We start from the raw sequence: 25,445 nt of genomic DNA on the forward strand, positions 1-25,445 counted from the left end.
TGACTTGTAAAGCGAATAACATTGCTTATCTCATTATAATGGAATCTGAAAGTGGGTGCAATATATTAAGCAGCAAGTGAACATGTCCCTAAAGTTTATTTGTTGAAAGCAGGAAAAAAATGGGCAAGCATAAGGTTTTTGACAAGGCCAAATTGTAATGGCTAGACAACTGTTTAAGAGCAACGCCTCCAAAACGGCAGCTCTTGTGGGATGTTTCCAGTCTGCAGTGGACAGCACCTACCAAAAGTGGTCCAAGGAAGGAAAATCGATGTATCATGGACAGGATCATGGGCGTTAATGCAGGTGGCGAGTCAAGGCTGGCCCGTGTAGTCCAATACAAAAGAAGAGCTACTGTAGCCAGTTTGCTGAAAAGGTAATGCTGGTTCAGATAGAAAGGTTTTAGAACAGAACAGGTGAATTGCAGTTTGTTGCATATAGAGCTGTGTAGCTGCAGACTGATCAGGGTGCACATGTTGACCTGTGTCCACATCCAAATACATCTACAATGGGCATGGGAGCATCAGAACTGTACCATGGAGCAATGGAAGAAGGTGGCCAGGTCTGAATTCGAGAATGGTTTGAGGAACACCACAAAGACTAAGAAGATGTTGACTTGGCCTCAATTCTCCAGATCTCCATCTAATTAGGGCGGCACAGTGGTATAGTGGATAGCACTTAGCAGCAAAAGGGTCGCTGGTTCGAATCCTGACCACTTCACCACCTGCCTGAAGTTTGCATGTTCTCCCTGTGCCTGCGTGGATTTCCTTGGGGTACTCCGGTTTTCTCTCACACTCCAAAGACATGTTGTTAGGTTAATTAGATCCTGTCTAAATGGGCCCTAGTATGTGTATGTATGAATGTGAGTTGGGGACCTTTAGATTGTAAGTTCCTTGAGGGTAGGGTCTGATGTGAATGTACAATGTATATTTAAAGCAATGCATAAATTGACGGCGCTATATAAGTATCTGACATTAAATAAATGAGCATTGTTGCGATGTACTGGAAAAACAAATCAGATCCAGGAAGTCCTGACCCCATAACTTATAGGACTTAAGGATCCGCTACTGACATCTTGATACCAGATACCACAGCATACCTTTTCAAGGTCTAGAGTCCATGCCTCGACAGGTTATAGCAGAAGGTCCTAATGCTATGGCTGGTCAGTGTACAGCCTTGGCCAAAGGTTTTGAGAATGACACAAATATATATTTTCACAAAGTCTGCTGCCTCAGTTTTTATGTTGGCAATTTGCATATACTCTAGAATCTTATAAGTGATTGCAGTTGCAATGTCCCTCTTTGCTATGACACTTAATCCCCCAAAAAAAATTTCCATTGCATTTCGGCCCTGCCACAAAAGGACCAGCTGACATGTCAATGATTCTCTCGTTAACACAGGTGTCAGTGTTGACGAGGACAAGGCTGAAAAACACTCTGTAATGCTGATTGAATTAGAATAACAGACTGGAAGCTTTAAAAGGAGGATGGTGCTTAAAATCATTGTTTTTTTCTCTGTTGACCATGGTTACCTGCAAGGAAACATGTGCAGTCATCATTGCTTTGCACAAAAAGGGATTCACAGACAAGGAGATTGCTGCTACTAAGATTGCACCCAAAGCAACCATTTATCGGAACATCAAGATCAGGAGAGAGGTTCACTTGCTGTAAAGAAGGCTTAAGGGCACCCAAGGAAGTTGGCAAGCGCTAGGACCAACTCCTAAAGTTGATTCAGCTGTGAGTTTGGGACACCACGAGTGCAGAGCTTGCTCAGGATTGGCAGCAGACATGTCTGAGTGCACAGCAAGGCAATGAAGTTTGGAGGATGGCCTGGTGTCAAGAAGGGCAGCAAAGAAGTAATTTTCTCTCCAGGAAAAACATCAGGGGCAGACTGATGGTCTGCAAAAAGTACAGAGATTGGCCTGCTGAGGGCTGGGGTAAAATCCTTTTTCTCTCTCTAATAAATCACCTTTTTGACAATTTGGGGCATTCTGAAAAAAACTTTTCCGAAGGAGAAGCAGTGCTACCATCAGTCCTGTGTCATGCCAACAGTAAAACATCCTGCAACCATTCATGTGTGGGGTTGCTTCAACTAAGGAAGAGGGCTCACTCACATTTTTCCTGAGAACACAGCCATGAATAAAAAATAGTACAAAAACATCCTCCAAGAGCGACTTCTCCCAACCACCAAAGAACAGTTTAAGGAACAATACTTTTCCAGCATGATGGAGCACCTTGCCATTAAGTGGTTTGGGGAACAAAACATTGAAATTTTGAGTCCATGGCCAGGAAGCTCCCTAGACCTTAATTCCATTGAGAACTTGTGGCCAATCCTGGAGAGGCTGGGGGACAAAAAAAAACACAAATTCTCACAAACTCCAAGCATTGATTATGCAAGAATAAGCTGCCCATTAACGGCATGATGGCATGCCAGGCGAATTGCAGAAGTCTTGAAAAAAGGGTTAACACTGCAAATATTGACTTTTTGCATACATTTTAATGTAATTGTCAATACAAGCCTTTTACACTTATGAAATGCGTGCAATTATACTTCAGCATACCATACTAACATCTGACAAAAAAATTTAAAACCACTGAGGCAGCAGACTTTGTGAAAATTAATATTTGTGTCATTCTCAAAACATTTGGCCATGGTTGTCTATGCAACCATATAAAAATGTATGATGAGATTATTATGTTATTTTGCACTAAAGCTTTCACCTAATCTCCTAAACTAGCCTTTCAAAATAATTCAGTTTAAAGCAAAAGTAATGTTGGGAAAAAAACTTGTGGGTTTAAGCAATCATTTCTTCGTGGTCTACAAAATAGGAGTGTGGCAGGTATAAAGTAATAGTGTCCCTTTTCCATCTTAGAGTTGAAAGGTATGATATAGAAGATTATCAATCTTTTTTATTTGCTATACCTGCCATTTTGCACGTGTGGCAGAGGCTGGGGAAACCATCGGCCGCTTATGACTGGTGGCGAGCAGCTCAGGTGGATTCGGACTAGGATCTGAATATGTCCAAGTTCATCCCTGATTGTGATCAACCAAATTAAATTTATGTAAAATATATAATGGCTCAAACAGGATCAGCTGTGTAGGAGGAATTAATCCAGATAAAGAAAAGCCATGCTCTACTAAATGTTGAGGTTGCAGAAGACCGTTCAATGTAATCCATTTTACACAAAGGTGAGACTGAATACGGCAACCAGACACTGCATGGACAAGGTCTGTTACAGGCAGAAATTTCAAGAAAGATGGGCATTTCCTGATGTGCTGTCAAAGCTCTCTTGCGAAAGCACAAAAAAACAGCAATGTTGAGGGTCAAACACAGTGGTTGACCATGGAAACCGGTAAAGACAACATATAAGACACAAGATGTCCAAGGGCACTGTCAGCTCAGACTTGGCAGAAACTGGCAGGACCTCTACAGTTGGAAGAATAGTCAGAAGATTATTATGGAAGACTTGCAGCTGAAAAGCAATACCTTTTTGACATTAAAACAAGACCAAGCTACTTGTCTGCTCATGAAAACACAAGAACTAGTGTGCAGAAAAATGACACTAGGTACTCTAGAGCAGTGGTTCTTCAACTCAGTCCTCAAGTACCCCAACGGGCCATATTTTGGGAACTTCTCTTAGATAAAATAGCTCTCATCAATACCATGTAATTGATATTGATTTAAAGCAGCGGTGTAAAGGAAAACCTGAAAACATGGCACGTTGGGGGTACTTAAGGACTGAGGTTGAGAACCACTGCTCTAGAGTGAGGAGTCTAAACCTGATGGACTGATGAGTTTTCAGATATTTGGCTGTAAACAGAAGGCAGTTTTCTTCACCAAAGACTTGGAGAACAGGACTATGATGAGCATCAGCAGGCAACAGTAAAGTGTGGTGGAGGTTCCTTGCAGGTTTGGGGCTGCACATGGAGTTGGGGATTTGTTAGCATTGAGAAGACTGATAATTCTGACAAATGCAGGCAGATAAATACCCATTGTGTAATACTGCAGTATCCATCATGTAATACTGCAGCAAGTCAGTGACCACAAACACGCAGCTAAATTATAAAGAACAATCTTCAGAGAAAATAACAGCCAGGGGTCCTGGAAGGGATGGTTTGGCCCCTACAAAGCTCTAATCTCAACATTATTGAGCCTGCCTTGGATTATATTGAGATGGAAGCAACTGATACATCCTAAATCCACAGAAGGTCTGTGATTAGTTTTGGATAGATGTTTGGAACAACCTACCTGCTGAGTTCCATTTTATATAATTGGGTACTTGGAACAATTATTCTCGCTTTTTTTAAAGCACACTTTCAATGTTACAACTAAATTGGAATAACGGCTACTTTATATCCTAATTTAGGCCCCATTCAAACCTGTGCATTTTAGGTTCAGCGCCTTAAACAAAAGTCCTGCACGCTGCATCTTTTGCAGAACTCGTGTTCAATGGTAATGAGCATAAAATGCAATGCACCTAATTATGCACTGCACAGATGTAAACTGGTAATTTTATATTTGCTACAGATTTCTATTCACATAGCATATTTTAAAAACCTATATATTTTGATATAGTAATAAATTATCATATAAGTACAGGTAGCAGAATGCAGCTTTGTAACAACTATTATGTATCACACTATTACTGCTTAGAATAAATCCTAGCTTCACAAACATCAGAGCATTGATAAAAATAGTCACCATGTACAGCCCAATCCCAACCCAAGTGAAGCATCACCTGTATCAACTGGCCAAAGAAAGGGCCATCAAGAGCTTCCCTAGGAGCAATAACAAACATTTAACAGTTAGCTTTTTTTTTGCAGCAGGGACAACCCTTCTATATTCTGTGGAAAAGGAAGCAGAGTGTTCACTGCAGCATTTACACATCTGCCACGAAAACACAATATTGTGGAGTGTTTTTAGAACAGGGGGATGTCTCCTTGCCCATTCTTCTCGTTAAGACCTCTACCTGTCTTTGGGAAGCCATCATCTCAGTCTATCTGACAGGGTGACTAATTGTCTTCTGTGTACACATTAATTACCAGCATTTGACAGCCTGTAATGAAGGGTGGGAAGATAGAACATGATGTATGAACATTGCACGAATCATGTCCTATAAACACTTGTAACCCTTTTTGTTGGAGAGGTAAGTGCATAATAATTTTCTTTTGGAACTTTGTGCGCTAATTTTGTCTCTGATCTAACCGCATAGTGATCGGTTCATCAACCTTACTAGTATTGGCTGAATTAAAGGTTAATTTTTGACTCCTAGAAACTTCAAGATTATTTTTTCTTCTGTGTTCCCCCAGGGGACAACGTACATGTAGTATTGTGTCCCATGTTCCCACGTGCTTTGTAAGCCGAGCTTGAGGTGGAAGAGGGCCCCTCCCACCATGACTATATTACACTGCAAATAGCAAGGAGATGGCTCTTTGATAACTGCCCCTTTGTCTTGGCTTTAAGCACTTGCCTGAGACAAGAGGCTGCAAGGAAGGAATAGAGTGATGGTGATGGGGGATGGCATGTCAGCCTCCCTTCCCTTTGCATTTCTCTTGCTGGCATTTGTTTCAAGCAAGTGCTTGGAGCGGAGACCAATGCCGGGTATCAAGCAGCTGTCTCCTTACTAGCCATGTTGTCCGATTGCCGTGAGAGGAAGGATAGAGTTCTACTTTAAAGGAGAAGTAGGGCCAAGGCTATATTGGCTGTACTTCTCCTGTAGGTCACAGGAATGCACTTAGTTCTGCACTCCTGAGACCCATTTTCATCCAACAGTGGGCTATAGAAGGCTCACTATTATATGGACAGGATCCACCCAGATGCCTGGACCAGCAGCTGGGTCGGCCTCTCAGCGATCTGCCGAGAGCCTGAGCCAGCACCTCCCGTCCCTCCACAGCCCAGTGCTCCTGTGAGCACTGGAGGGACAGCATAGAGCTAGTAACTGACAGTCACGGCTTCTCAATGCAGAGCCAGCAGGGGACATCGATCCAATGCGGCATCCACCTAAATGAGTATAAATATAGTTCATGCATTTCTTTTAGTGCAAGGCAGAGTAGGAAAATTGCCTATGCTTGTCTTTTATTTTTAAAGTGCCAAACCAGCCAAAACCTTTTAGATTGTTATGGCTACTGTAAAGAAGGGTAAAGCCTTCATTACCTGTGTCCCTCCCTACTGGGGAAATCTCTTTAATGAGGACACAGAGACCCACATTTTTAGCAGTGTGGGAATGGGTTAGAACTTGGCCTTATTTCCTTATTGCTGTTTCCTGCCCTGATTACCCTCACCCCCATTTCAGCCATTGGCTTAGTCTGTAGTGCAACTGTAAGCCTCATTTCAACACTTATTTGGTGCGTAGTGTCTCAGTATGAAGACATATTATTGGATAGGCTTGCTTCTTCTTTTTCTAACATCTTACAGTTTGCTTTATCACTGCATGAATCTCATATTCAGAAAATGCATTTTGTTTCATGAATTGGATCCTGCAAGTGCTAAAGACTATTCTTGTGCTTGCTGAAGTCATTCTGCTCTTTCGTTTTGGGAACCGCGTATGCACATTAATTCTGAGTCCACTAAGCGCTCTTGATTTCAATGGTCAAATGCAGTGAATATATTGAAATTCTATCTCTTATCTTTTCAGGGGGTGAAACCAGCCAGCTTTGAGAAAGTGTCAGACCCTGAAATCAAAGAGATAATTGGGGAATGCATTTGTAAGAACAAGGAGGAGAGGTGAGAAGATGGTCCCTGCATTATCTGTGTAATGTAAATGTCAGCCTGATAATTACAAATCATGTTTGTTGTGCGAATATTTGCCCAATCAGCTATAGCTCTGAAACGCTTCGCCCAGGATCTCAATAGAGAGATTCTCTTATCGACCTGCTGCTGCATTTATGCAGGTCAGGTCTTTACAATTTATTTTCTGTGAGTCGGCTAAATCTTGGACAGCGCTGGTAAATAGAATACTGTTGTTTTAAAGCATTTTTCTTGAACAAATAAGCTCTCAAGGAAATAAAATGCTGAACATTCGAAGTGTTTGCTATTTTAGACATCTGACTGGATATAGATGCCACATAATTGGATGTGGGATGGCTGTGCTATATATAACCAGTTCACCTCCAGACAAAAACAAATCCATTGTTTGCACACATGTTAAAATCTATTTGTGGCTAGAAAATTAAAAATCTTCCAGAACATTATATATTTGTGTTAAAGCTGAAGCCCTGTAGAATAAAAAAAAATTGTCAGTTGCAATTTTTTGTCATGCGATATTTGTGCAATCAAATCTATAATTTTTTGCAAAAAAAATTAACTATAGTGGACACGAGCCCTAAATAACCCTCAATTTTCTTGTACACAAAAAAAAAAAAAGATTGTGTTGAATAAACTGATACCAAACATGCCAAACTGCATGCATGAAAGGGGGGAAAATGATGGTACTTAGGCAGCACTTCTGGTCTGCCCAAAATGACCTTTGTTTTTATTTCCCACCTTGCCTCTAAATGAGTGTTGTCCTCAATTCAGCTTACTCTGGTGCGCAGTGGATTCAAATGTGCCCTGCTGATCCACTGGCAGACTGTGTCTTATGCCACCATCTTTGCGCCTGATGTCATTGGGTGCAAGTAACCTCTTCCTGGTTGAGATAGCCCGGTCCCTTATGACATGCGGCAAGCCCACCCTCATTTGGCTGCTGTGAATAAAAGTAAAGCATCCTGGAATATGTGAGATGATTTTTTAAAAGTGGTTTCACAGTGCAGGGGACTGAATTTTCACCTAGGCGAAAATAACAGATGGGGCAGGCAAAAAGGTAAACCAAGATTTATTTTTTTGTATGCAGGAGAGATCTAGAATTATTTCCATCACTTGCGTATGCATGGCAATACCCAGTATGGGTTGAGGCTTTGCATACTATGCATTTTTTTTTTCCCCACGTAACTTTAATGCTACTGAGCCTCCTATGTGGTAGCATTGGGCAAGTGACATGTACTCTTTATGGAGATATGGGGAGGTGTATTAGCCCCCATATTTTTCATTTCGGTTTTCTCCACCTACCTATTAAGTGTGGGGGATTCTAATATGCAGAGCACTCCCAAGCTAGCTGTGAGGTTAAAGAATGAAGAAGCCATCTTTTAGTTTAGCTATTCTGACACTATTCAATAGAATTGATTGACCATGGTTTTAATGTTTCAGGTATGAAATTAAAGACTTACTAAGCCATGCTTTCTTTGCTGAAGACACGGGGGTAAGGGTGGAATTGGCTGAGGAAGACAACGGCAGAAAATCCACGATTGCCTTAAGACTATGGGTAGAAGACCCCAAGAAATTGAAAGGAAAACCCAAAGATAATGGAGCCATTGAGTTTACCTTTGAGCTGGAAAAGGAAACTCCAGAGGATGTTGCCCAGGAAATGGTAAATTAGTAACACTGATGTGAAGAATATTTGCAATGTGGCCTGTATGGTAGAATAATATTTCACGCAGACCATCCAGGCTATGCAAGGGAAGCTGGTAGAACCTATCACTGATTCTTCTTCCCTTGTTTTTTTGTTTTTTTATGCCAAAACGACTAAATTGGACCTGGCCATGCATTTTGTGTTCCTCCTTAAATATTGAACACATTTCCATCAGCACTTACCTGATCAAATATTAGATTCCTGAAAAATTGTTTAACTACTAGAGAAGAAAATTGCTTTTTCTAATTGGATCAATAGTGTGTATTCTAAGAAGAGGATGTCATTAATGGGATCAATCCTTCCCTCTGATCACACACAAAAGATGATTCTGTGCTGGGAGATAATGTAGGTACAGCACAAGTAGACAGTAAGAGGCTGGTGTTTTCATCCCATACAAAGGTACTGCAGTGGAAGCTGTGTCAGGCAATCGATTAATGATTGAAATTGTGCAGAATAAACAGGGTTTGCAGGATTTGAATACATTTTAATGTTTTACTGGAATCGCCAGTACAAAGCGGTTTAGTGCACAATGCCATGTGTTGATGGTACTTATCAGGTCCTAGCACCTAATGCTCAGCAGTTTTCATTTGAAGTAGATTTGGTGCAGAAAACACATGTTCGTGTTCATACCCCCTCTGGCTATTGACTTTCCCTGGACCAATATGTCACATTGTTGACTCCCCTGTCAGTAATGCACGTGTACACACGATCGTTTTTCAGCATGAAAAAAAAACTTCGTTTTTCAGCATGTCCAAAAAAACGAAGTTTTTACAAATTCATCATTAAAAACGATGTTGCCCACACACCATAGTTTTTGAAAAATGATGAACAAAGCAAGTTGACGTACGACGTCACTCTAAAGGGGAAGTTCTATTCGCCTTTGGGCTGCTTTTAGCTGATTCCTTGTTAGTAAAAGACGATTCGCGCTTTTTTGTCTGTTACAGCGTGATGAATGTGTTTACTCTATTATGAATGGTAGTTTTACCAGAACGAGCGCTCCCGTCTCATAACTTGCTTCTGAGCATGCGCGGGTCATTTTTTTGAAACAATGTTAACAAATGTCTGAATTTTTATTTATTTTTTTCGTTTTTCAGAAGCCGAAAAACGATGTGAAGCCCTCACACGGTCATTTTTAAATTACGTTTTTAAAAACGTTGTTTTTTTCATGCCGAAAAACGATCGTGTGTACGCGGCATAAGACTTTGCCAGTAGCAGTATTGGCAAGATGCATTTGCCACTCTGTCTAATGAATTTCTCTCCCTCACTGGCCAGAATGCTGCACAATAGCCAGGGAGTGACAAACTGGTTCAGAAACTTTTATATAAAAAAACCTAACCTATAACCTCCCCCTGAACGTCACATATAATCTAACACTGAGGAATATATTTAAAAAATAAATAAATCTGATCTAATTGTCCTGTAAAAACAGTATGTACCGTATTTGCCGGCGTATAAGGCGACCGGGCGTATAAGACGACCCCCTAATTTTACATTTTTTTTAAAGATTTTTTGCCTGTATTATCCGTGTAAGACGACCCCTATTCCGATTCTTCATATTTCTTTCTTCTGAAGCCATATTCTTCTTCATTCTTGCTGGAGCTGAAGCCAATCACGGCGAGCGATGTATTCTACTAATGAATACAAAGCCTGCTTGGATTGGCAGAGGCTGTAACATCATCAGCCCACGCTTCTCTGACTCTCAAAGCCAATCCAAGCAGGCTACTGTATGAAGGCACTCGGATTGGCAGAGATTGTTACCCTAATCCAAACAGGCTCTGTATTCATTTGAATACACCGCTCATTGGGATAGGCTAATCGGTATATACTGTATGTAGCCGAAGCTACATACAGTATTACCGCACATCCAGCAGGCATCCGAGCAGCTGACCCGGCGTATAAGACGACCCCTGCTTTTTGGCCATTTTTTTTAAGTGTAAAAGGTAGTCTTATACGCCAGCAAATACAGTACATTTGTTCTATGCAAATCCTGGCAAAATTTAATTTGAATAGGCTATTTTCTCTCTAGGTCAGATGATCTTCAAAAGAATAGCAAGAATCTGGAAAATACTGCATTATGACCACCAGATTGAGCTTATCAAATAAGTACTTAATTATAGCTCGATATAGTGGCCATAATACAATATTTTCGGAGAATATGTATGTATGTGTGTGTGTATATATGTATGTATGTGTGTGTGTGTGTGTATATATATATATATATATATATATATATATATATATATATATATATATATATATATATATATATATATATATATATATATATATATATTGGTTTGTAGTTGATATTCTGTCTCCATCATTTAAATACACATACGATAACAATTCTAGACCCTTCATTTCTTTGTAAGGGCAAATGTACAAAATCTGCAGGGGATCAGATAATAATTTTCCCCACTGTGTTGTGTATTATACATGCATTATATTTTCTTAATACATTTATGTATTCAAAAATGGTAATCTATAGTTTAAAATGGCACCTTGATCTGTCTATGTATGAGCCTCATGTAAACGTGCATTCAGATTGCAAGAGTGGAAGGTGCAGCACTGCAATCCAATCAGAATGTGTTGCATTGTACAGAGCTGTAAACCCATTATATTTATTGGAAACTGGCTGTAGCTCTTTTTGAAGCGTCAAAATGGGTATTTCAACTGTGTGTCTGTTTGCCCGTGTTTTGATGTAGATATGTGTATCACAGGAAAAGTAGGAACTAATGAAATTCCCAAAAAACCCTTACACATTTCCAAAAAATACTTCATCCTGGAATGTGTACATCTAATTTAATTCTACAATTTCTGCTCCGTTGGCCTTTTTAACTTATTTTTTTAAAGATTTATTTTTTAAGAAAGGACATCAAGGTGTACATTCTGCCCCAATGATAGAGAATGATAGATACAAGTATACAGTATACTCAAGACTAAGATTCAGTTACAGTATTGGGTAAAAAAATAGGCAATAAGGGTAGGGAAGGTGAGAGTGGGTAAGAAACTTAAGGGTTTGATAAGTGGGTATAGGGCAGAGGGGTTTCCCAGAGGTCTTGGACAGGTTGAGGACATGTCTCCAGTCTCATCAGGATGTAGGTCATATGATCTGAATGAAAGTAATGGTTGCAGTTCGAGGAGAGTGGTGTCTAGTAGTAGTAGTAATGCATTTTTTTTTTTTTTTTTCATTTAGTAGCACCATTTATTTCCCATTTAGCTAAGACTTGAAATGCTTGTCTTCACTAAACAATACTGACAGACTTCTAATGAGTGGATATCTCACAAAATGATGGTTTGTTTTGTGTGCAGAGGACAGGTACACTTGCAGAGAGTACAAAGGGAAAATTCCATTGTTCACTGGGGCACTTTTTATTTCCTGTTCTGCAGTGTTTTGGTTGCAGTAATTTTGTCTGATGTGAAAAAAAGCGCTGTGAAAAGCTAACTTGTTCTGTTCTAGTAATTTGCTTTTCACTGGAGACTTGTGTCTCCACTCCATGTAATCATTTATGTTCCAACAGAAATAGTCGCAAAAATATAAATTGTTTCCCCCACCTTTCAGCGGTACATTTTAACTTTCCTTGCCCCGTTTGGCTGCCAAGCTCCAAACCAATAATACAGCATGCATTAGGGTCATCATCATGGGAACCAGCCCTTAGGAATAAACACTTAAAGGGGTTGTAAAGGTTTGTCTTTTATTTTCTAAATAGGTTCCTTTTTAAGCTAGTGCATTGTTGGTTCACTTACCTTTTTCTTCGATTTCACTTCTAAATGTTCATTTTCTTTGAATTTCTCACTTCCTGTTTCTCCTCAGTAAGCTTTCCACCATCATCCAAGCGGTGGAAAGTCATTTAAAACATCTTACTGAACACCTTACTGAGGAGGAACAGGAAGTGAGGAATTCGGAAAAAGAAGACAAAGAAAAACAACTTTTAGAAGGGAATCGAAGGAAAAGGTAAGTAAACCAACAATGCACTAGCTTAAAGGAACCTATTTAGAAAATAAAAAAATAACCTTTACAACCCCTTTAAATCCATTTTAGTAAGACTAAAAGGCTGCTACCTTTTTTATAAGGTTCATGATTCCTCTTTGTACTGGTGGTTTGGGGTTTCTGGCCAGAGATGGACCTGAGAAGCCAGTTGGTACCTCTGTCTGCACCCAGATCACAAGCGATGCTACATCTGTCCCATTAAAGCCATAACCAATACCTGGAGAAAGCCTGAACGTGATAAAAGGCAGAGATTCTAATGCCGCGTACACACGATCATTTTTCGGGTTGTAAAAAACTAAGTTTTTCAGGCTCTAGAAAAAACTAAGTTTTTTTCAACTTCATCATTAAAACGGCCTTGCCTACACGCAATCGTTAAAAAAAATGCTCTAGCAAAGTACGGTGACATACAACACTTACGACGGCACTATAAAGGGGAAGTTCCATTCGGATGACTCCACCCTTTGGGTTGCTTTAGCTGATTTCCTGTTAGTAAAAGACGATTCGCGCTTTTCTGTCTGTTACAGCGTGATGGATGTGCTTACTCCATTACGAACGGTAGTTTTACCAGAACGAGCGCTCCCATCTCATAACTTGCTTCTGAGCATGTGCGGGTTTTTCACGTCGTTAAAGCCCACACGCGATATTTTTTTACAACCCGAAAAACTACAGTTTAAAACGTCGTGAAAAAATAGAGCATGTTCGAAAAAAAAATTGCCCGTTTTTCAGAACCCGAAAAATGCTCTGAAGCCCACACACGTTTGATTTAAATGACATTTTTTAAAAACTTTGTTTTTTGCAACCCGAAAACTGATCGTGTGTATGTGGCATAAGAGTCTTTGTATTGGTTTAGACCGCATCAGTGGTGGAAATAAAAATGTCTCTGCCTTAGAGGAACTATACTCTGGAAGCTGTCCTTCACAAACGGCAGACAGAAGGCAAATCCTTAGTCGGCAATATTGTCTGTGGTCTCTCTGCAGATGATGCTTCTCCATTACAGCTTTGCCATGCTTTATTTTGCGCTGTCTTTTAGAGGGAATTGGGCTCCCTTTGGGTTTTAACCAATCATCCTGTCTATCGTTGGCTGGAGTGAGTGGAATGCAACCTGTGCCCAGTGTATGGCTGAAGAAACCCTATTACTATAGGTTAAAATCAGGCTGCGTCATGAACTAATTCAAGCCTAAGCTTCGTGAAAAGGTTTTAAAAAATCAATACAAAGGAATGTACTGGTCTCTCGTGCTGCTAGCTGCGGGTTTCGTTTTGAGTAGAATTTCAACCTAAAACCAACTAGTCTTAAAAATGTCCCTAAACATTTATGCTGGGTACCTGTGTAAAAAAATGTTTATTTGCTTGCCTGTTTTCAACCTGCTTTGATCTGGTCACGTGATCTGGCTCCCTTTTGTCATCCAACGGTGACTCCAGGGGAGAGGAGCGGGTACAGACAACAGCTGGGATATGGAAGCCTTTGGGTGATGTCGCTGCTACTGGAATTCAGTATCATTGTTGAACCCACTCTTCTTTCCGCTGTACCTGCCACTGGCTGACATAGGGGATCGTGTGACGTGACTGGACTGGAGCGGGGTAAAAATAGGCAAGTGGATGCATCTTTTTTACAAGCGGCATAGGTGTTTAGAGGGGGGAGGGTGCATTTTTAAAAATAGGTTTAGGCTGGAATTCTACTTTTAAATCCTCTGATCCCTGAATGGGTCAGACAATATAAAAATGTATCCCCTAAAATGGATTGTTCTGTCACCTAGTTGGAGAAGCTAAGAATTTCAGTTTTTATTGAATCTTCAGTACTTTGCCACTTTATGGACCAAAGACTGAGTTTTATTTAGCTGAGCCCAACTGGACATTCTTTTATTGCTGTGTTGTGCTGCAATAAGATGAAGAGAAATATTTTATTTTTTTTCCATTTTGAATATACCAAGGCCTGATTCACACCTATGCAGGTTGCAGTTTGCATATTGCAGATGCATTTTGCGTTTTTTCAATACATGCTTTTGAAGTCTATGGAACCAAAAACCAGAAAAGTCATTGGCCCTTTCCAGAAAATGCACAGGTGTGAACTACATCCATAGGAAACTGTAAAATGGACTGTAGTGTGTTTTTGCAAAACTGAAAATGTGCTAAAAAATGCATAGGTGTGATGCAGGCCTTAGGGGAGGATTAGAACCCGTTTAATTCTTTGCCATATTTGTCCCATTGGGGAAAAGTGAGCGGAAATCTCTTTTAAAGTGAGCAAATCCCTGGCTGTCGCCAGAAATGGTGTCACCATTGCAGATTTTCTCCTCTATTGCTGTTTTGGGGACAACCCAACATTTAGGATTTTCTTTTACTTTCAATGATGGTAATTATGGCAAATACAGAAGGTGAATCCCTCTAACAGAGGCACAGATAGCAAATGAGTTCTAAATTCTCTCCACTATATTGGAAAACCAATAAAGTTTTGCCTTTAGTAACACTTTAACGTTGGTCCCAGTTATGGTCTCACAGTAAGGGCTGGTAATCCTGGTGTCTGCTGGTGTCTGTAAACATTGAGTAAATATTTTATTGAGTAAAGTCATATACGTCTTCAAGTGGTTGTTCGAAATGCAGATTGAACATGATTAAAAATGGCATGCAGCTTTTTCTTACATTGCATAAATCATGCAATCCAATGTAGAGATTAATTTGATGGCAATAAATCTATTTTCATGATGGTATCTTTACAGATTGAGTCTGGATTTTTCAATGAAAGTGATGTGAAGATAGTTGCAAAGTCAATACGTGATCGAGTGGCATTAATCCAATGGAGACGAGAGAGAATTAGGCCAGAGAATGGTGATACGGAGGTGATGGAACAGATGAACGTACCCCAGATTCCCCTTCCACCACTTGCCCACTCTTCCCACATAGGTCAACATGAAGGAGAAGAATTGGAGACAGACCAGCACTTATTTTTGCCCAAACTGCCTGCCAGCATTACTTCTGTAGCATGTATGTACCTGCTCCTCACACTCTTCTTAATATCTCATGGTGCTCACATTAAGGGTTTGTTCACACCATGTCCGTTGAGCTGCATTGGTTTTCATTGATCAAGGAGGCCTAATGCAAGGATACATAGAAACTGTTGATTTCCATACGCTGTGTTCAGATCATACAGCAGTGCTGTCTGCATCACAATGCATAGTATTTGAGTGTATTTGATAAGGTTATGGCTACTTAGGAGGCTTGAGACAGCCTACCTTTTTGGCAAAATTTTAGACCTCAGTGGGGGGCCTCTTACCTCTGACAGCTCCAGGAGTCGCCTATAGAAAAAAGATATGCAACTTTTTAAATTGGTAATATGAATGTTATATGTAAGAATACAATACATAATCATAATGGTTTATGACCGAAATCTTATCCTTATTCTAAAGCCTTTCCCAGTGCAGAAGGTTTCTATATACAGTACTGGGTGCATTGTGGTAAAGGCCCAAACCTTGTGAAGCATGGCTTATTTCTTCCAAAGCGGACAGCTACGAGAAAAACCTGTAAATCGTCATCGAGAGAGAGATATATATATATATATATATATATATATATATATATATATATATATATATACATACACAGTGGTGATCGAAAGTTTGGGCACCCCAGGTAAAAAAAAATATTAATGTGCATAACGAAGCCAAGGAAAGATGGAAAAATCTCCAAAGGGCATTAAATTACAGATTATACATTCTTATAATATGTCAAAGTTAGATTGTATTTCCATCATTTACACTTAAAAATTACAGAAAACAAAAAAATGGCGTCTGCAAAAGTTTGGGCACTCTGCAGAGTTAATATCTTGTACTGCCCCCTTTGGCAAGTATCACAGCTTGTAAATGCTTTTTGTAGCCAGCCAAGAGTCTTTCAATTCTTGTTTGAGGTATCTTTGCCCATTCTTCCTTACAAAAGTCTTCCAGTTCTTTGAGATTTCTGGGCTGTTTGTCACACACTGCTCTTTTAAGGTCTATCCATAGATTTTCAATTATGTTGAGGTCAGGAGATTGTGAAGGCCATGGCAAAACCTTCAGTTTACACCTCTTGATGTAATCCCCCGTGGATTTTGAGGTGTGTTTAGGATAATTTTCCATTTGTAGAAGCCATCCTCTTTAACTTCAGCTTTTTCACAGATGGCATCAAGTTACCATCCAAAATTTGCTGAAATTTTATTGAATCCATTTTTCCTTCTACTCGTGAAATGTTCCCTGTGCCACTGGCTGCAATACAACCCCAAAGCATGATTGATCCACCCCCATGCTGAACAGTTGGACAGAGGTTCTTTTCATTAAAATCTGTGCCCTTTCTTCTCCAAACGTACATTTGCTCATTCCGGACACAAAGTTCTATTTTAACCTCATCGGTCCACAGAACTTGTTTCCAAAATGCATCAGGCTTGTCTATATGTTCATTTGCAAAGTTCATAGCTGTTTTTTGTGGTGAGAACGTAGAAGAGGTTTTCTTCTGTTGACTCTTCCATGAAGACCATATTTGTACAAGTATCTCTTTGAAGTGGAATAGTGTACCACAACTCCAGTGTCTGCCAGATCTTTCTGGAGGGATCGTGCAGTCAAACGTGAGGTTTGAATTGCTTTTCTCACAATCCTGTGAGCTGTGAGCTGTTCTGTCTGATATTTTTCTTAGTCTCCCAGATCTTGCTTTAACTTCCACTGTTCCTGATGACTGCCATTTCTTAATTGCATTCCGAACAGAGGATATTGACATCTGAAAACGCTTTGCTATCTTATAGCCTTCTCCAGCTTTGTGAGCGTCAACTATTTTCAGTTTCAGTTTTCTAGACATCTGCTTGGAAGAACCCATGTTGCTGATTGTTGATGAGTCTGGGCATTCAAAACCTTTGAGATTGACATCACCTGGTCTTCCCAGATGATGATGATTGAGAACAATCCATGATACTGGCAGGTCTCAGCTTTGCAAAGGGGGCAGTGCATGCTACAAATTCTGCAGGGTGCCCAAACTTTTGCAGACGCCCTTTTTTTGTTTTCTGTAATTTTGAAAGTGTAAATGATGAAAATAAAATCTAACTTTTTTTGACATATTATAAGAATGTCTAATCTGTAGTTTGATGCCTTTTGGAGATTTGGAGATTTTTCCACCTTTCCTTGGGTTCGTTGTGCACATTAATACAAATTTTTACCTGGGGTGCCCAAACTTTCGATCCCCACTGTGTATATATATATATATATATATATATACGGTATATAATTTGGAAATGCATATTGTGTTTTCCCATGATTTCTGTTTGACATTTACAATTGTAATGTTTATCGTAGCTTAGACTAGTAAGGCCAACTAAGCTGGTCATCTTAAATTGTACAAACCGTCAAACATTGCTTGTGAATTCTAATGCACATGGTTGTTCCCCATGGCCTTTAACAAGCTAGTGCTTGGTTGCATGAATACTATATTGCACAGTGAAGGCTTTATACAAAGGTATGTTTTAAACATTTTTTTTATTTAATTTGAGGATGCAAATCTGCCTTGTATAATCGCCTACCTGGTATAGGGCCGCCTGCAGGAGTAGGCTGCTAGGAAAACCCCCAAAAATTAAGACAGCCCAGGGGGGCCCCTGTTGGTGCCCAACACCCCTCCCCCTCTGTGCCAGAAAATAGGGATGACGGGTGCCAGCCTGCACGCTGAAGAGGAGTACTGGTTCTCTGATTCACTAAGGGTTCTTTGTACTCATCGTAAAAATTGTTCTCTGTGTTCACTGGAAGACACGGAACCCATCGAAGAGTTTAAATATTTAGTTTTTTGCCCTGCTCTGTCATTTAATTGAACACCGTGTGAGAAAGTTTGCTCACCAGCAGGGGCTGCTTCTGGTTTGTCTTTTGATGTTTAATTGGCTTCCTACTCTTGCATGTAGCACTCAACCCAGTAGTTGATGATCTAAAGCAGAACTTTGTCTTCTAATAAACACAAAAAAAGAGGGTGAATACAAACCTTATTTTTTATAGACTTTATAAGCAGCAGAATGGTGTTTTCTTAAACATTAGAGAGCAACATCATCTCTCCATTTTGGGTGGAGTTAGGATTCGATCTGACGGGATTGCTTTTTAGGACCGCTGGTTGGAAGATGTCCCACTGTTGACCTAGATGTAGCATATTGAACCTAGTTTCATTCTGAGCCTGACTACTTGAATTATACTCCTGTTGAGAAAACACTAGATGGCAGAGAACTCCTTCAAGCGATCCATTTCCTACTGGCATTTTGATGTCACTAGGCTGGAAAATGCTGACAATCATCAAACTCGTTTTGGCCTGCACTCAATGTTATCTGTGTTTTTGTACATTATGCTTATATAAGTTGTTTACAAAAAAAGAATGCAGTGACTTTATGCCGGATAATGGAAAATGGAGCAGAGTTTTGACTGCTTTTCTCAGCCTTGAATCTCTTTCAGCTCTCTTAATTTCATGCTCAAGGTAATGATATATGCATGTATGGTATATATTGGTGTAGATGTCCCTACATTTTTCTTTGTTACTAATTCCCCTGCAGTGAACTTCAACACCCAAGTAATATTCCATTAACGGTCCTATTTGTAAAGGATGAAATGATGCCTTTTAAATGAGATTGACAAGATCACCATAAAGTAATTGGGCCAAGTAGAGATAGTTCACTCCTAGAACCAGCTTTAATTCTGTTATTCATTGCTAAATGTTTTAAACAACTTAAGCACATGTCAAAGTGCTTGTAAAATAACAGAGTTCTGAGTGTAGAAGCATTCGAAATTTACATGAAAACCTGCTTCGGGGGTCCTATGGAAGCAGATAGAATGCAACATCAAAGCAGATTGATGCTACAGTCCCCATACAGTCCCCATACTTTTATATTGACAATTGGCACTATAAAAAGCATTAGGCTGTTTTATCCTTGGGCCCTGGGTCAGATTAACATTACTGCAATCAGTTTGAGATGCCTTTCAATGCCAAGTTCTTCTCAGTTGTATTGAGCTGTAGTTGACCTTCATGTAACCTGCATTTTTGACTTTCTTCTAAGCTGCCTCTAGTTGCTTTTGCCTTCTGATTGAATTGTATGGGTGAATGCAATTCTGGCTCTGACTACAGATTCTTACAGAAAACCTTTTCTTGTCTTACTAGTCCAATCCTGGCTTGGTATATTGTGATAACAAGTCAATCGTTTTTTTTATAAGCTTTTAAACTTTGCAAGTCTATTATTCTGCTCATGAGGACTGAAAACAATTAGACTTTCTATGTGGCTTATCCTGTAGAGTAGGGGGCTTGAATTAAAATTCAAGGAGGTCCGGTCACTAAAATTTTCCCCATCACAGTGCCCCTTTACATCAGGTGACCCTATTACAGTGCCCCTTTACATCAGGTGTCCCCATCACAGTGCCCCTTTACATCAGGTGTCCCCATCACAGTGCCCCTTTACATCAGGTGTCCCCATCACAGTGCCCCTTTACATCAGGTGTCCCCATCACAGTGCCCCTTTACATCAGGTGTCCCCATCACAGTGCCCCTTTACATCAGGTGTCCCCATCACAGTGCCCCTTTACATCAGGTGTCCCCATCACAGTGCCCCTTTACATCAGGTGTCCCCATCACAGTGCCCCTTTACATCAGGTGTCCCCATCACAGTGCCCCTTTACATCAGGTGTCCCCATCACAGTGCCCCTTTACATCAGGTGTCCCCATCACAGCGCCCTTTACATCAGGTGTCCCATCACATCGCTCCTTTACATCAGGTGTCCCCATCACAGCCCGCATTTAAGTCAGGTGTCCCCATCACAGCCCGCCTTTAAATCAGGGGTCCTCATCACATCACGCCTTTAAATCAGGGGTCCTCATCACATCACGCCTTTAAATCAGGGGTCCCCATCACAGTGCCCCTTTACATCAGGGGTCCCCATCACAGCACTCACTAAGGCAGTGAAACTGATCTAATCACCTATGCAAAATAAAATAATGGATAGCCTGAAAACATGACCTGTTGGGGCGCCTTGAGGACTGGTGTTGTGAAACACTGCGTTAGAGTGCCAGGAGCAGATGTACTAAACGGAGTTCGAATGTCGAAAGAATTTCCTTTTGAGAATCTTATCTAAGAATTTTCATTCGAATTTCGCACCATTAGTGGGCAGCAGCAACAGACTATTTTAGTGCGGCCATCAATTCGGTAATCGGCATGTTGAAATTTTTTTGAAAAGCAAACCATTTTCTAATCAATGGGAGAATTGTGTGAGAAATTGAATCAAAGAAGAAATGGACCTGAGTGCAAGAAAAGAAAATTCCCGGAAAGAGAAAAGATTTCCAAAAAATCTTTTCTATAGCAACAATAGGTGAAATTGAGGCCTTGGTTGGTTGAAAACAAAATGCACTAAATTTCTGATTTTCAAAAGAAAATTATTTTCGAAATTCGACCATATATGACCAGCATAAGCTGCAGAGAGTCAGATTCCCCAGTAGTAGAGTGAACAGGACCACAGCAAAGAGCCAGAAGAATCCAGGTTTAAACCCATGCACATGACCAACAAGAAAAACACCGTAAGATATGATTTCATGAAAAAATTATTACAGGGTCATTAAGTAGTGGCTGTGTATAGATTTTTTTGGAGAATAAAGCTATTGTTTTATTGTGTCATAAAGGCAACTTTTTTTTTATCTTCATACACTCTCTGCATTAAAGCAAAAAACCTTTCAGAAGTTGCTCTGCCAGTTTACCCCTCCCCTCAAATGCTTACCTGAGCCTGATCTTGATCCAGTGCTGTGCCTGTCCGCGGCAGCTCTTCTTCCCTCTCTCTATCCTCACAGGAGACTCAACATGTAAAATTCTGTGAGGAGGGCAGGGCCGAGCCAGGCTCTGTTTGTCTTTAGACGCACACAGTCCGACTCTGGATAAAGCCCACACGAGTACCCTCATAGCAAGTGGCTTGCTATGGGGTCACTTGGAGGCGCCAAAATCTAGGGGACCCCAGAAGAGGACGTTTTGGGCAACTATGTGCAAAACCCTTGCACAGAGCAGGCAAATATAACATGTTTGTTATACAAAAAAAGAACCTTTACAATCATTTTAAACAGCTTTCTGCTTTGCCAATAGATTTCCTTGACCTTCTGTCCTAGTGACAGCGGTCTTTGTGGCAGGAATGAGGGGAAATGCCCCCAGTGAAGACACAGACAGCATATAAAAGATAGGCCCCAAGCCTACTTTACTCCATCCAAAACATATTCAGTATGATTTGTATTGTGGTATCCCTCTATGTACTGCGAAGTTTGGCTGTAATTTCTGTGTGCAACACAAGGTCAATTAACATTTTTCTGGAGTGTACTTTTTTAAGACAATTAAGTAGAACGTATATTTTTTTTAAATGGCTTCCTGTTGCTACCACCACTGGTTAATAAAAATCATGCTGTAGACATATTACTATTAACCAGGCAGTCATATTATAGCATTATCTGAGTATACATAACATCTTAGATTGTGCTAGATTTGATTAGAGTGCAATGAATTGGCTTGCTCAGACCTTCCGTAAAGAATCCATATGCTTTACTAATCTCCTTATAATAACAAAAGAATGAGTTTCATTGAGGAAAATTGATCGGTTCAAAGCAGCATTTACTGAAAATGCCTAGAAATTTTGAGTAAGTGTTAGATCATGTAGACTTGGAATACTCAAAAAAAAAACAGATGCAGCATAGTGCTTAATTTCAGTTTGATTTGACAGTTGCATGGAATTATAGTCCATGACGGATGATGATTTTAGTCATATACTATGGTCCGTTCTATCTGAACGAGGTAGAGGCATTGCATATATCTCACGGTGAGGAACACAGTTCAGTAATTCAATATAACTAGCTGAATGTACTGCAACTAGATCAGTGAATGGCAATTACTGATTGCTTGTTTGATGTTGCTGTACTTTTGGCATGTTCTTTATCATTTGCACTGTTCTGGTAACTTAGGCTGTGCAATCTTTATTTTAACTAATATAATATGTTGTCCCATTATTTCTTTATCATGTTCAGGACTTTTGGTCTGGTAACAAGCCTTTTCTTTTCTTTGCTGCAATAGTGCTCTGAGAATCCTTTGTTGCTAATCTCTGCCTTTGATTATGAACTGTTGCATTTGCCTGCTGCTAGGCTCTGTGACACTAGGCAGTCCAGGGGGTTCTTGGTTGTGTGACAGCCCTAGTTTTACCTTTTTATAGCTGGGTTGTGTGACAGCCCTAGTTTTACCTTTTTATAGCTGGGTTGTTCTCAAAGACCTATTTGCACGTACTGCCATTGTCTCTTCTGATGTCATCATGAGACTGTCTTTCTGGTTCTTGATGTTTAACAGAACGGGGGTGTGTACCCCAACACACTTTAGCCAAAGGTATAAAACATAACCTTTTTTAGGATTGCCTCAAAAAATATGTATATAAATGTGTGTTTTTACCCAACTTAGAAAGTGAAGCGTCCCTTGAGAATGGATTGGTAGCCTGTCCTTTCCCTTCATCCCTAGATCAGTGACCACTGCATATTCTCCTACTCGCCAAGAGAGACTTTGCACCTCCATTTAACGCACCCCTGTTCTGTTAAACATTGTGATTTCCAGTAAGGTATTCTTGTTTCTTATACAGGTATGAATTTTTTTTTTTTTTTTTATCAAAAAGTTAATTTATTTCAGTGATTCAATTAAAGTGAAACTCCATATTTTATATAGATTCATTACACAGTGATATATTACGAGCATGTCTTTCTTTTAATTTTGATGATTATGGCTTACAGCTAGTGAAAACCCAAAGTTCAGTATCTCAGAAATTTTTTATATTTTATAGACAAATAAAAATATGGGTTTTTAATACAGAAATGTTGGCTAACTTAAAAGTATGTACAGTATAGTATGCACCCACTACTTGGTCGGGGATCCTTTTGCATGAATTATTGCATCAATGCAGCGTGGCATGGAGGCGATCAGCCTTTGGCACTGGTGGTGAGGTGTTATGGAAGCCCAGGTTGCTTTATAGCATTCTTCAGCTCATCTGCATTGTTGGGTCTGGTCTCTCATCTTCCTCTTGACAATACCCCAGAGATTTTCTATGGGGTTTAGGTCAGGTAAGTTTGCTGGCAAATCAAGCACAGTGATACCATGATCATTAAACCAGGTATTGGTACTTTTGGCAGTGTGGGCAAATGAAATCAGCATTTCCATAAAGCTGGTCAGCAGAGAAAAGCATGAAGTGCTCTAGAATTTCCTGCTAGAGGGCTGAGCTGACTTTGGACTTGATAAAACACAGTGGACCAACACCAGCAGATGACATGGCTCCTAAAATCATCACTGACAGTGGAAACTTCACACTTGACCTCATGCAACTTGGATTCTGAACCTCTTCACTCTTCGTCCAAACTCTGGGACCTTTACTTCCAAATTAAATGCAAAATTGACACTCATCCGAAAAAAAGGACTTTGGACCACTGAGCAACAGTCTAGTCCTTTTTCTCCTTCGCCCAGGTAAGATACTTCTGACATTCTCTGGTTCAGGAGTGGCTTGACACAAGGAATGCAAAAGTTGTAGCCCATGTCCTGGATAAGTCTGTGTGTGGTGGTTCTTGAAGCACTGACAGCTGTAGTCCACTCCTTGTGAATCTCCCCCAAATTCTTGAATGGCCTTTGTTTCACAATCCTCTTAAGGCTGCGGATATCCCTATTGCTTGTGCACCTTTTTCTCTCAGGCCTCGTACACCCGACCGAACATGTTCGGTCGTGTGTACGGCCTATCGCTAATGAAACATGCTAAGAAACATGTCCGCTGGAAACCTGTCCATCGGACATGTTCGATCATCTGTAAGACTCACCGGACATGTCCGCTCGGCCGAAAGCCCTCGCATGCGTCAAAGTGATTCGACACATGAGTGGAAGCATTGACCTTCCAGGGTCGCGCACGTCGCCGCGTCATCGTCGCAGCGACGGCGCGGCTACGTCACCGCGTATCCTGTCCACGCGGATTTCTGTTTGATGGTGTGTACAACCATCAGACAGAAATCTCCGAGCGGACATGTCCGATGAAAACGGTCCGGCGGACCGTTTTCATTGGACTGTCCGCTCGTCTGTACGGGGCCTCACATTTTTTCCGTCCACTCAACTTTCCATTAATATGTTGCATAGAGCACTCTGTGCACAGCCAGCTTCTTTAGCAATGGCCTTTTATGACTTCCCCTCCTTGTGGAGGGTGTCAATGACTGTCTTCTGGATAACTGAGTTGTCAGTGTTCCCAATGATTGTGTAACCTACTGAACCAGACTGATAGACCCTTTACATGTGATTTGAGTTAATTAGCTGATTGTAGTGTGACATCATGAGTCTAAAATATTGATCTTTTTTACAATATAAATTTTTTCTAAAATGCTGAATTTTTGGGGTTTTCACTAACTGTAAGCCATAATCAAAATTAACCACTTCCCGCCCGGCCTATAACAGATTGACTGCCGGGCGGTGGTACTGTTATCCTGACTTGGCATCATATGACGTCCAGAAGGATAACGTGCTGGTGAGCCCGCGGTGGCACACAGCGCGGAGATCGGAGATGCTGTGTGTCGGTCTGACACACTGCATCTCCGATCGTAGTAAGGAGCCTCTGACAGTGGCTTCTTGCCACGTGATCAGCTGTGACCAATCACAGCTAATCATCGCGTTAACAAGGAAGTGCCGGTAAATGGCTTTCCTAGGTTCGCGCTGACAGGGAGAGTTGATCGGCGGCTCTCCCTGTCAGAGGGGGGTCTGCGCGGCGATCGGAGATGCTGTGTGTCGGTCTGACACACTGCATCTCAGATCGTAGTAAGGAGCCTCTGACAAGAGGCTTCTTGCCACGTTATCAGCTGTGACCAATCACGTGAACCAGGAAGTGGCGGTAAACGGTTTTCCTAGGTTTGCGCTGACGGGGAGCTGATCAGCAGCTCTCCCTGTCAGAGGGGGGGTCTGCTCTGATAATCAGCACATTGATTTTCAGTACAGCCCCCATCGGATGTGCCCATCAGATGCCAGT

The 25,445-nt window shown here is 40.7% G+C and overlaps 1 protein-coding gene across 7 annotated transcripts in view; it reads left to right on the top strand.

The window, feature by feature from the left end:
• WNK2 (WNK lysine deficient protein kinase 2) overlaps positions 1 to 25,445 on the top strand; it is a 312,062-nt gene that overhangs the window by 156,302 nt on the left and 130,315 nt on the right. For all 7 annotated transcript variants that reach the window (XM_040359295.1, XM_040359293.1, XM_040359294.1 and 4 more), the window contains exons 6-8: positions 6,633 to 6,721; positions 8,180 to 8,399; positions 15,144 to 15,408. In XM_040359295.1, coding sequence (XP_040215229.1) covers positions 6,633 to 6,721; positions 8,180 to 8,399; positions 15,144 to 15,408 — 574 coding nt within the window. The remainder of the gene's footprint in view (positions 1 to 6,632; positions 6,722 to 8,179; positions 8,400 to 15,143; positions 15,409 to 25,445) is intronic.

The sequence above is a fragment of the Rana temporaria genome, chromosome 7 (genome assembly GCF_905171775.1).
Source record: "Rana temporaria chromosome 7, aRanTem1.1, whole genome shotgun sequence".
Classification (NCBI taxonomy): domain Eukaryota; kingdom Metazoa; phylum Chordata; class Amphibia; order Anura; family Ranidae; genus Rana; species Rana temporaria.